This window comes from Mustela nigripes, chromosome 6 (genome assembly GCF_022355385.1).
Source record: "Mustela nigripes isolate SB6536 chromosome 6, MUSNIG.SB6536, whole genome shotgun sequence".
Taxonomy (NCBI): Eukaryota; Metazoa; Chordata; class Mammalia; order Carnivora; family Mustelidae; genus Mustela; species Mustela nigripes.
Window position 1 is genome coordinate 136,615,061 of NC_081562.1, and position 12,880 is coordinate 136,627,940.

The window sequence follows — 12,880 nt, forward strand, 5'->3', positions numbered from 1 at the left end:
AGAAGTCATCTGCTGGGGGAGACGGTGTCATGGTCTGACCCAACTAGACTTGTCTCACGCCTGGCACAAGTTCTAGTTCAGTGCCATGTGCGTTTCTGTGCCGACAGAGCAGCTGGAAGGACAGAGCCCACAGCCACCATCTGCTGCCCTCCCCCAGCATCCCTCGAAATGAAGACAAGGTGGGTGTTTCTCCTAGAGACGGGAAGGCTGTGTCCCTCGCAGTGGGCCCACGGAAGTGTTTTCAGGAAGCAACATTTGGAGCTCGAGCGTGAAAAAGCGAAAGAGACCTCCGAGGGGAGGCGCCCTGCAGTGGCAGCAGGGAGCTCTATGGTGGGGACGAGCGATCATTGGTCCAGAGCAGCAGCTACAGAAACAGACCCGACGAGGCCCACAGACTCCCGTGGCTGGCCCGCCAATGGGAAGGGCAACCGCATCTCCCGGGTCACTGCTCCCACTCCCACCGCTCACCTGGCCTGCTACCTCAGCTTCCTTCACCAGCCGGCACCCTCTTCTTTGAGTTTTCGATCCCCACCCCCCAGACCCCCTCCACACTCCTCAGGCAAAGGGGGTACTTACAGCTGCATGACCAAGTACAAGTGATTGGGGCTTTCGTAAATGTCCTCCAGGGCAACAATGTTTTCATGCTTAATCCTGAAAGAGAAAAAAGCACACACAAACAGAAGAGTGAGTATAATGAGGCATGAAAACTTCTTTAAAATGTCCTTAGAGCAGAAAGTTCTAAGACAGAATCCAAACTCCTTAAGATGACCTTTGAGACTCTGCACAAGCTTGTCCCCAAATTGCCTTCTAGACCTATGTCCCAACATGGCTCTCTGGCTCTTCCTGAGGTGCCATACTTCCTCCCATGGCATCCCCAGGTTAGCTGTTGTCCCTGCATTCATTCAGGTGGATCCCAGCCATGGGCCAACTCGGTAAAAATCCTCTTAGACCTTTCAGGGCCCAACTCAACTGCTGAGCCCCATGGACAATGTCATCGCTCCCTCCTTTGGAGTACCACAGTGGCCCTCCCAGTGAACAGGCAAGGTCACCATCTGCTCACCAAGCCCAGCCCCCTTGCAGACTGTCCCTTCCAGGGAATAGCTTCCTTGTCACGTCCATGACTCCAGTCCAGGCAGAGGAAGACCAGACTGACCCCCCTCATCGGGGCTCTAGTTACCACCACCGCCAAAGGTCAACCCAAGACCCCAAGCCAACTAGACTGATTCCAATCAAGTGTGGTTCCCAGACACAGCACCAGCACCTCCTGGGAGCTTGTTAGAAATGCAGGTTCTCAGGCCCTACCCTGGTCAAACAGATCCAGAATCCCTGGGGGACAGAGCCCAGGAGCTGGTTCAGTAAGATCCTGAGATGATCTCTATGCACAATCTGGTAGTCACAATCCGGTAGTCAACCCCTGCTTTTTAAGCTTCAGTGTTCATGCACGTTGACATGGATTCTGGGCTGCCCTCCCCATTTGGATCCAGTGCGGGCTGGGGCAGGCCTGAGCATTTGTATTTCTAACAAGTTCCCAGGGGATGCTGATACTTCTGGTCTGAGTCAAGTGGCAAAGTCCTGACTCCAGAGCTAAGAAAGAGGGAAACAGCCTAACACCAGGCCCTGGGAATTAGCCATTAAGAGTAGCTTTTGTTCAGAATATAAGGCACACTATTTATTTTAAAGCATTTGCAAGAAGAATCATTTCATTACTCTAGGAGCTAATGAACTCTTACCACCAGCCTCTCATGGACATAACTGCTGAACCATACAAAAGCAAGCATTTCATATGCAGATTCCCTTGCCCCCTCCCCCATGCCTGGAAAGCAGGGACTATGTCTTATTTCATTTCCCCTCATTCCTAGCATCCATCTGCTTAATAAATATTGGCTCAATGAATGAATGATATTTAAAGGCTGTCCCTACTCAAGAGCAAGAATCATTGGGGCACCTGGGTGGCTCAGTGGGTTGAAGCCTCTGCTCGGTCATGGTCTCAGGGTTTTGGGATGGAGCCCAGCATCGGGTTCTCTCTGCTCAGCCGGGAGCCTGCTTCCCCCTCTCTCTCTGCCTGCCTCTCTACTTGTGATCTCTCTCTGTCAAATAAATAAATAAAATCTTAAAAAAAAAAAAAAAAGAAAGAAAAGAATCATTATTTACTTATGGGGAAATGGAGGCAATTTTTCAAAGTGTGAGCTGTCTTTCCCTCAAACAGAAGTTTATAAGGTGGAACAAATCAGAATATGATCTTCCCTCCTAGCTAATGAGAAAAGCGAACAAAAGATGTAACTGAGGGCGGCAGTGTTTTATTCTGATTTCTACAGCTCTGATTAGTCAGAGGTGTTCTGATTAGCGGGAGTTCGTAGGAGCAGAGATGACAGATGACATGAAATTCACTTTTCATCTGACTCCTGTCCACAGAGCTACAGCCTAATATTTACTTGTTAGTTGTGGTTACTTTGCTACCGGAGCAAAACAATATCCAAACTATATAAATAATTTCCATAATAATATTATACAGATAATATAATAATAGTATATCAGAGGAACCAAGTAAACTATGCTACCAAGGAAACCATGACAAATTAAGTTAGGACTGCTGAGATCCTAGATGTTTCTGGAATGATCATTATTGGATATCCTGAAAGAATTATGACCACAAAAAGTATAGAGCATATGGAAATTCCCAGTTTTTTAATTTTTAAAAATTTTCACTTAGTATCATTCCCAGGGGCACAAACATTTTCTTTCAGTGAGGTTAATTTGGGGGTTCACGAAAAGCTTAGACTTATGGGGTGATAAGAAAGAGTGGGGTTTACTTGAAGGGTTGCCAGTTACAATGCAGGGCACCTAGTTATGTTTAATTCTAGATAAACAAATACTTTTCTCAGTGTAAGTACATCCTGAATATTGCAGGGAATTTCTCTGACATTCAAACGAGTCTGAGCACCCCGCACTTTCATGCGCTAAATCTGGCCATGCTGGGTACATGAATCACAGTCAATGGCCTCTAGACTGAGCTTTGAGATTTGTACCTACCTTCCCCCCCGCCCACCCCCAGAGGTTGAGCCAAGAAGGTTATTCCAGCCCTGGAGTACAGCCATTAACACAGATTCAACTATATACAAATCATTTCTGTGCAAAGCACTTGCCCCACCAAAGTAGGAGACTCTAATAAATGAGGAACATAATCCCTTCTTTGGATGCAAGGGATAGAAAAATTAAAGTCTACTTAACCTGCCATTCTTACATGAGTCCTTGCAATGGCTGGAAAGATACTGCTTCTGACTCTCCCCCTCAACTAATAAATCAAGCAGTCATTCAAATGTCATTTACTGAGTTTCAGCTCTGTTTCTGGAAGAATACTAGAAACATACAAAATAAGATTTTGCCTTCCAAAGATGGAGAGACCCACGCAGAATTTAGGAAAATATTAAATGCTAAACTCCTGTAGCATTGCTGTGAAGTTCAGAAAAAAACAAGACCCACGATGAGCCAGAAGTACAAGCAAAGGTCTCAGAATATGATGGGCATCATGCTGGATGAATGATGCCTGAACAAGCAGACTGCAGAAACCACAGAGAAATCCTCACATGGCCTCTGCAATGTGTCTTAAGAAAAGTGGTTTAACTTAACTTGTGGATGTTAAAACGCCATAGAAGAAAACATTCTGGCCCCCAACAGCTGTTCCTAGGTACATTATTCCACCCTCACACTCTTTTAAGATATACAAAAACTGAGTTTCAAGTTTTAGCACAGGGCACCTAGGTTGTCTCCACAAGCGTCAGAGGAACATCCCCCCACACACGTCTGGGCACTCCCCGCGTACCAGGCACTGCACCAGGAGTCCCAAGAGCGCTAGGTCAGCCCTCGTGGAGCTCACACAGGTGGCCTTCCAGCTACGGCAAGGACACCACCCAGCCAAAGCCAGCCTTTCGCATATGTACCAGGAATCAGCCTCCTTGTAATGAGTGGTGACTCCTGGGAGTGACTGATAACACGCTGACAGCCTCTTCTCCTACTCCCGCAAACACTGGAGGGATACAGCGTCAGCTTAGCGTTCGCTCCTTCTGGTCGACCAGTCCTCCTCCACTGGGGTTTCTATTCCTCTCATTCCACTGTTGCCACTCATTGGTCCAGAACTGAGAGCAGTGATCCTGGTGTAAATTATAGCACCAAGAATAGGGTATTAAATAAGAGAGGTGAACTATTCACCATCGTGAACTGATGTTATACTTTTGCAAATAAAGCCTAATATTAGGTTCATTTTATTTTAAAAGCAGTTGCTCAACTGTTGGTATCTCAAGAATGTAAGTTCCATGGAGGTGGGGATTTTTAACTCTTTTGTTCACTACCATTCCCCTGATGCCAAGAAAAGTGCAAAGGTGGTAAATACTCGCAACATTTGTTGAATGAAGGGATGGATGGATGGATGGATGGATATCAAGTGTTGGGTCAATTAAATGACCAGATCAGTTTTACCTGAACTTCTACTGAAAAAGATCTCCTTTCTTATTCAGTCTTGACCTTTTGAGCTTCAAGTCTTCACCCTTAGCTTCACTAAATTCAATTTTCTGGGGTTCCATGTGGTGCTTCAGATGATTAAGACTATTTTGAATTTTTATTCTCCCATCTATTATATTTACTGTCTCTCCCAACTTTGGGCCCTTTACATATTTTGTTGGTATACATCCATCCCATATGTCTTTTTTTTTTTTTGAGAGAGAGAGAGCAGGAGAATGCGCATGTGCGAGTGGGGAAGGGCAGAGAGGGAGGGAGAGAAAGAGTCTTAAAGCAGGCTCCACATCCAGCAGAGCTTCATATAGAACTAGACCTCACAACCTTGAGATCATTACTTGAGCTAAAATCAAGAGTCGGAGACTTAACTGACTGAGGCACCTGAGTGCCCCTCAACCCATATGTCTTCATCCAAATTCCTCAAGTCTGAAATGGGAAGGTTACTCATCAGAGCTGCCCCCTGGTGTTATACCAGAGACCCCCATCAAGATAACCATGACACGAGTCAGCTGGCTTCCACTACTTTCAAGCTGTGAACCCAGCAGGACCATCATCGAGCCCATATTTTACCGTCTTATCCATAAGGAGACAATTAGATTCCTTGCTGAAATGGCACTCCTCAGTTTTACACACTACATAATACTATTTAAAAGGGAAATGGAACGTTTGGGAAGATTTGTTCTTAGTAAACCCATGGTGGCTCCTAGCAACCACTACAGTCTTTACTAAAGGATCACAAACCATCTGCTTAATTTACAGTTCCAGAATTGTGTTACGCAATGAAGTCAAACTTCCTGATCTATACATCTCACACCCTACCTGTTTTATGTTTGGAAAATTTGCCAACATCTCTTATATTCTTTTCTCAAGCATTTCAACTGTGACTCTTTTGTGATAAATGCAATTTCCTTAGTCTTCAGGGGTGTGAGACATTGAACTCTAGGGACGAATTAATATTACAATTTCTGGAGGCCCTATTTAGATCACTATTTTATATGTACCATTTACTGAATGTTAATGATAAGCACACACACCACAGACACATTGCTGGTTCAGTTCCAGACCGCCATGACATAGTGAATATCACAACAAAAAAAGTCAAATGAATTTTTTTGGTTTCCCAATACACATAAAAGTTAAGTTGATACTATATTGCAATTCAGTAAGTATGCAATAGCATTATGTCTAAAAAAACAATGTACATACATTAGTTTAAAAAATATATACTTTATTGCTGGGGTGCCTGGCTGGCTCAGTCAGTAAAGCGTGCAAATTTTACCTTAGGGTGGTGAGTTCAAGCCACATGTTGGGCCTAGAGTTTACTTAAAAAACACGTGATTGCTAAAAAATGCTAACCATAGTCTGAGCTTTCAGCAAGTCATAAACTTTTTGCTGGTCCAGGGTCTCAACTCAATATTAATGGCTGCTGACTGATCAGGGTGGAGTTTACTGAAGGCTGGGTTCACTGTAGTAATTTCTTAAAATAAAACAACAAAGAAGTTTGCTGTGATTGACTCTTCCTTTCATGGACAATTTCTCCGTAGCATGTGAAGCTGTTTGATAGCATTTTACCCAGGGCAGAACTTCTTTTGAAAGTGGAATCAGTCTTCTCAAACTTTGCTGTTGTTGTTGCTGTTGCTTTACCAACTAGGTTCATAGAATATTCTCAATCCTTTGTCGTCATTCAATAATCCTCACAGCATGTTCACTAGGAGTCGATTCCAACTCAAGGAACAAACTGCTCACCCATAAGAAGCAAATCCTCATCCGTGAAAATTTTATCTTAAAATTGATGTGATTCAGGCACATCTTCAGGCTTCACTTCAGATTCTGGTTCTCTTGCTATTTCCACCATATCTGCAGTGACCTCTTCCACCAATGTCTTGAGCCCCTCAAAATTACTCAAGACAGTTAAAATCACTTCTGCCAAACTCCTGTTCATGTTGCTACTTCGACCTCTTCCCACAATCAGGAATGTTCTTCATGGCATTTAGAATGGTGAATCCTTTCCAGAAGGTTTCCCATTTACTTTGTCCAAATCCATCAGAGGAATCACTATTTATGGCAGCTATAGCCTTAAAAAATTTTTTCTTAAATAACAAGACTTCAAAATCAAAATGACTCCTTGATCCCAGGACTGCAGGAAGGATGTTACATTAACAAGCATGAAAACACCATTCATCTCATCGGACATCACCGTCAGAGCTCTGGGGTGACCAGGAGCATAGTCAATGGGCAGTCACATTTTGAAAGGAATCCTTTGGGCAGGTCGTAAGAGCAGGATTAAAATATTTCATACACCATGTTATAAACAAATATGCTGTCATCCAGGCTTTGTTGTTCCACCGAAAGAACACAGAGTAGATTCAGGGTACTTCTTAAAGGCTCTAGATTTTCGGAATGGTAAGGGAGTGCTGGCTTCATGCTAAAGTCACGAGTTGCACTGGCCCCTAACAAGAGAGTTAGCCTGTCCTTTGAAGCTTTGAAGCTGGGCACTGATTTGTCCTCTCTAGCTATGACTGTCCTAGATGGTATCTTCTTCCAATAGAAGGCTACTTCATCCCCATTGAAAATCTATTGTGTAGTATAACCTCCTTCATTAATTATCTCAGTGGGATCTTCTGGAGAATTGCTGTGGCTTCTACACCTGCTCTTGTGGCTTCCCCTTGTGCTTTGATGTTATGGAGATGACCTCTCTCATTAAGTGTCACGACACAACCTCTACTAACCTCAGACTTTTCTTCTGCAGGTTCCTCACCTCTCTCGGCCTTCCCAGAATTGAAGAGAGTCAGAACCCTGCTCTGCATGAGGCTTTGGCTTAAGGGAATGTTGTGGCTGGCTTGGCTGGCTTATTCTTCTATCCAAACCACTAAACCTCTCCCCACATCAACAATTAGTCTCTTTTGCTTTCTTAGCAGTTACGTGTTCACTGGAGTAGCACCTTTAATTTCATTCGGGAACTTTTACTTTCCATTTGCAACTTGCCTAATTGTTTGGCCCAAGAGACCTAGCTTTCAGACTATCTCGGCTTCTGGCTTCACTTCCTGACTGAGTTTAATCATTTCTAGCTTTTGATTTACAGTGAGACATGTGTGATTCTTCTTTTCATTTGAAACCTTAGAGGCCATTCTATGATTATTAATTGACCTAACTTCTATACTACTGTGTCTCATGGGATAGGAAGACCCAAGGAGAAGGAGAGAGGTGGGGGAAGGGCAAGTCAAGAGCATAGCTATCAGAACACACACAATGATGAAGTTTGCCGTCTTGTTTGGTGTGATTTGTGGTGCCGAAACAATTACAATAGTAACAACAAAGAGTACTGATCACAGATCACTATAACAAATAAAATAATAATGAAAAAGATCGAAATACTGCAGAATTACCAAAATATGACACAGAGACATGAAGTGAGCAAATGCTGTTGGAAAAAATTATACTGGTAGACTTTCTCAATACACAGTTGCCATAAGCCTTCAATTTTGTTAACAAGAAACAAACAGAAAACACAATGATTGAAAAAGTAATAAAATGAGGTATGCCCTGGGACACCATGGTGGCTTAGTCCATTGAGTATGTCACTCCTGACCCAGAGTTGTGAGTTCAAGCCCTGTGTTGGGCTCCATGAAAAATGAGATGTGCCTGTATGTATCAAGACCATACTAAGTATTTTTCATTATGTTGTTATGTTGTTTTCATTATTTTTCAATCCTATGAAGCAGCTCTCCATGAGATAATAGAAAATATATATTGGTCTCTGCCCCTGGTTACTGGCAGAGCTCCTGAAATCCTTGTAATTTCCTAAGTGATAAGAACACTAGAAGCATCTCTTGTTCTAATATTTGGTCTTTGACCCCATCCCTGACACAGGGTTTCTAAAACTTATAAATTTCTGGGTGATAAGAGTGCCTATTATTTGTTCTAATGAAACTATCTGAGTGGGTTCCTGGATGGGTCCTTGGTGAGGGCTGGTCACTGGAAAACCCAAGTCATGATTAGAATTTTCATCCTGACCCCCACTTTTCTGGAGAGGGGAGAAGGGCTTAAAAACATTTAGTGATCCATAGTACCTACATGATGAAACTTTCATGATACCTCCAAAGTACAGGGTTCAGAGAGCTTCCAGGTGGGCAAACATAGCCATACCAGGAGGGTGACACCCCCAAACCCATAAAGACAGAAGGTTCTATGCTTGGGCTACTCCCAGACCTTACCCTGTGTATCTCTTCATCTGGCTGTTCATCTGTGTCCTTTCCCATATCCCTTAATAAACTGGTAAACTGCTCTCTGAGTTCTGTGAACCACTCTAGCAAATTAATCGAACTTGAGGAGGAAGTCATTGAAACCTCCACTCTCAAGCTGGTTGGTCAGAAACACAAATGACAACCTGGGCTTGCAACTGGCATCTCAAGTGTGTTGGTGTGCTGGAGGCAGCGCTGAGGGACTGAGCCCTTAGCCTGTGGGATCTCACTCTACCTCTGGAAGATGGGGTTAGAACTGAGTTAAACTGTAGGACACCCGGATGGTGTCCAAGAATTGCTTGATGGGGACAGGGGGGAACCCACACATACTTAGCGGCCAGGAGTGGACTTCTGCAGTGTTCTGTGTAAGTAAAAAAAGAAGATGCATAGGGAGGAAACACACAATAGGGAAGAACTGGGGTTTTCCCTACACAGAAGAGAGTTAAATGGAAAAACTTAGTTCAGTCTATTATTCCTCCCACTTATAAAAGAGGAAAAGTAAGACTCTAAGACACGAAGTATGTATTCCAAGGTCACACAACTGGGAATTAGAATTGCTAAGAATCTAACTCCCAAGCCCATGTTAAAGTATTTATACTATTACTTTCTGTTAACTGGGTTATAATGAGAATATAGAGGAGTGCACATAAATTCAGTTATTTGTATGAAATCATGACTCCAAAAGTCAGGGTATTAAATTTCACAGCTAACGATATAATATCTATGTCTGGGAGTGCAGAGATTTGAACTATCCTGAAATCTAGTGGAAGTTCTCAAGATACTTTGTTATAAATATTCCGACAGATGAAATCCCAGTGGGTCAAAGTGAACCAGAGGAAGAGATATTCAGAAGCAGAAGGAGTAGTTAGGAGCCCAGACATCACAGTTAGAAAGGGCCTAGGGGCGCCTGGATGTCCCAGTCATTGAGTGACTGACCCTTGGTTTTGGTTCAAGTCACGATCTCATGGGTCGTGGGATGAAGCCCCATTGGGCTCTGCACCCAGTAGGGAATCTGCTTAAAGATTCTCTTCCTCTGCCCCTCACCCAACTCACATGCTTGTATTCTCTCTGTCTCTCTCTAATAAATACATAAATATTTTTTAAAAAGAAAGAAAGGGCCTTTCATCAGCTGGAATCTGCCAGTGTCATCAAAAGGAAGAATGAAATGGACAGAGAGAAGAGGCAGGGATGTCAGCTACAAGCAAATGGAAAACCAAGGTGCCATTAACCTTGCATAGCTTATATAGCTAAATCCTGTAGTTCAGCATTCAGTCTTTCTAAAATATGGCCAAGAGGACCTTCATGCATAAGGAATGTTTATCCCCAAGCAACGGAACTCTCTAAAACGTTCATATTTCAAAGGAACAATGTCACTAAAAACAACTTTAGATGATGAAAATAACTTCTCTTAATTTTTATCACTTACCATCTACAAAAACCAAAGTAAACTTCAGCTGATACATCTGTGTACAGAAGGTAGATGGTTTACACAGGAATCTAAGCTAAAGTCTCCATAATTCCCAATAAAAGACGGATGAGCTGAATAGAGGAAAGTGGGCTCAGGCTGGAGGAGAGGGGAAGGAGAGAGAGAGGCTGAACGGGAACATAGCATATATGGCACTGATGCAGACGCCAGTGTGCACGGTAACTGACAGCCAAGCAAGAAATCCCCAGAAAGAGCCAGAAAAACATTTTAAAGTTAATTCATGCAACAAATCGTACCAAACACACAAGTCGGCCCCGTTCCAAAGCCCCCAAGCTGGAGGGAACATCAGGACCCAGAGAACAGGCACTCTATTGAACACACATGCCTCTTTGAAACAGCCATGCCGTTTCTCCCTCCAGTTAATTCTCCACAGTTCAAGGATCCCCAAATTCTGAACTCCATGTAAAACAAGGAATGTTAGAAAAAAAAACGGAAGAGGAAAGAAAGGGGCGTTCAGCATATTTCACTTTCTCTCAGCCTATCATGGCTCATTGATCTGGAGGGGGAGATTGTGGAGATTATGAGTATTACGAGAATTATCAGAAGAAGGAAAAGGAAACAAAACATCTTTCCTTTGTGTGGTCATTGGAAATGTCGCTTACCTATTTAGATGAAACTGGAGGATAAGAGATGAACAGGAGACAAGGTGATGACCCATGACTACAGAGGGGAAGGTGGGAGGACCTGATCTCCCTGCAAGGACTCGAGACAGACATCACATCAAGAGCTGGGACTGACTTCCTGCCCTCCTCTCTCAACACTTCCCCGTTAATTGACCAGTCAGGAAAAGGCACTGCTCAGGTGAAATCCAATCCCCTCTTTCAGACAAAGACGGCAAAGGACTAGCTCTTTCACTATCTGCCACATTGTTCTTAACCATCTGGAAAATTTAATTGTTATTCACAAAAAAAGATGCTGTGGTTCTCTGGCATGGCAAATTGCCTCAACAACATTCATATATTCTGATGTCTTGGCAAACACTCTTGTTTGTCTAAGCAAACACTATGCGTTTGGGAAATAAAGCAAACCATTTCCTCCTTTCCTGGGTCAGATGATCTCCACCCCTCCCCCAGTTTTAAGTGGTACAGGAAATAATGCTGAGAAAATCAGGATCCAGTCAGTCACAAGGGAAAGTGGTATAGTTGAAATATTTGCCAGATGGTATTAAAAAATAATACCTTTCCTTTTTATAACTTAACAGGCACATTCACAGATGTTACCTCATTTCCTTCTCACAACAACTCCATGAAGTTGGCATTATTATTCCTATTTTATAGATGATCACTCCTAGTTTATAACTACTTAATTGTTCTCCCTCCCTCCCTTGCTCTTGCATGCTGTCTACTGAGCCATCAGTCCACAAAACAGAAGTGATCAAACTTCTTGGCTTGAAATCCTTCCAAAGCTCCTCGCAGGCCACGATAAATTCCAAATGACTTGACATGACTTGAAGGTCCCCATTGCTTGGTCCTCACCTGCCCCTCCCATCTTCAGCCATTGCCCCGTATCAAAACTTTCCTGGCCCCCAGGCAGCTCTCGCACACCTGTTCACACCTTCTTCTCTGACCACATAGGTATGCTCACCCGTCTAGTATCTTCTCACCAAATCACACATCCTCCGAGACTCTGATCATCCCCTGAGAACCCTTTTCTATTGGTCACCTCTTATAGGACGGATCCCCTCTCTTCTGGGCCAACCCGGTTCTTTTGTCACTTAGTTGTTGCACTCCATTGTATCCATCCATTCGCATGTGCATGCGTGCACATATTTAGATGGTTTTATATGCAGAGAAAGAAAGTCTGGAAGGATACATGTTGAACCAGTAATTAATACCTCAAAAAGTGTGCTGGTGGGAGGAGGATTTTCACCTTGCAGTTTTTCTGAAATGGAATTCTTCATCTGAACCCCCCCCCCCCAAAAAAAACCAGAGAAAAATGATTCAAGTAACTATTTTCTCAGTTCTCCCAAGGAAGGGACCATGCCAGTTGCGTAGGACAGAAAGTTAGCTCAGTATACAGCACGAATGCCTTAGGGCATTAGGGCTCGCTCCTCTCAAGGAACCCAAGCAGAGAAAGGGTTGCCATACTGCTCTACTGCCAGATTTTTACAAAGAGGTGCTTTTTAAAAAGTTGTTGATCAAAATCATTAACACCTGGTGCACCAAAATATATCCAGAATGCTGGACACAAAGAAATAGATATGAATTAGTCTAACACTCAAGAAATCAAGAGAATGGGTTGGGTTTCATTTCTGAAACATCTAACTGCAGGATTTTAGACAGGTCATTAGATACTTTCCAACTTGATTTCCTCATCTGTTAAATGAATATTAAAGTATGTGGTCTCATTATCTATCAATAGAAACACATGCCTGCTTAGAGGTAAAATGTGATATATATACACAAGTACATATACTATATACAGAGAGAGATGTTGCCTATTAAGAATATAGGTCGGGGCACCTGAATGGCTCAGTTGGCTGAGTGGCGGATCCTCAGTTTTGGCTCAGGTCATGATCTTGGGGTCCTGGGATGGAGCCCAGCGTCGGGCTCCACATTCACCTCGGAGTCTACCAGGGATTTTCTCCCTCTGCTCATCCCCCACACTCGTGTGCTCTCTCTCTCTCTCTCTCTCTCTCTCTCTC

General features: G+C 43.3%; 1 protein-coding gene across 3 annotated transcripts in view; it reads right to left on the reverse strand.

The window, feature by feature from the left end:
- Window positions 1-12,880, reverse strand: part of CAMK1D (calcium/calmodulin dependent protein kinase ID) — a 430,643-nt gene that overhangs the window by 165,282 nt on the left and 252,481 nt on the right. For all 3 annotated transcript variants that reach the window (XM_059404328.1, XM_059404325.1, XM_059404327.1), the window contains one exon: window positions 577-651. In XM_059404328.1, the coding sequence (XP_059260311.1) occupies window positions 577-651 (75 nt within the window). The remainder of the gene's footprint in view (window positions 1-576; window positions 652-12,880) is intronic.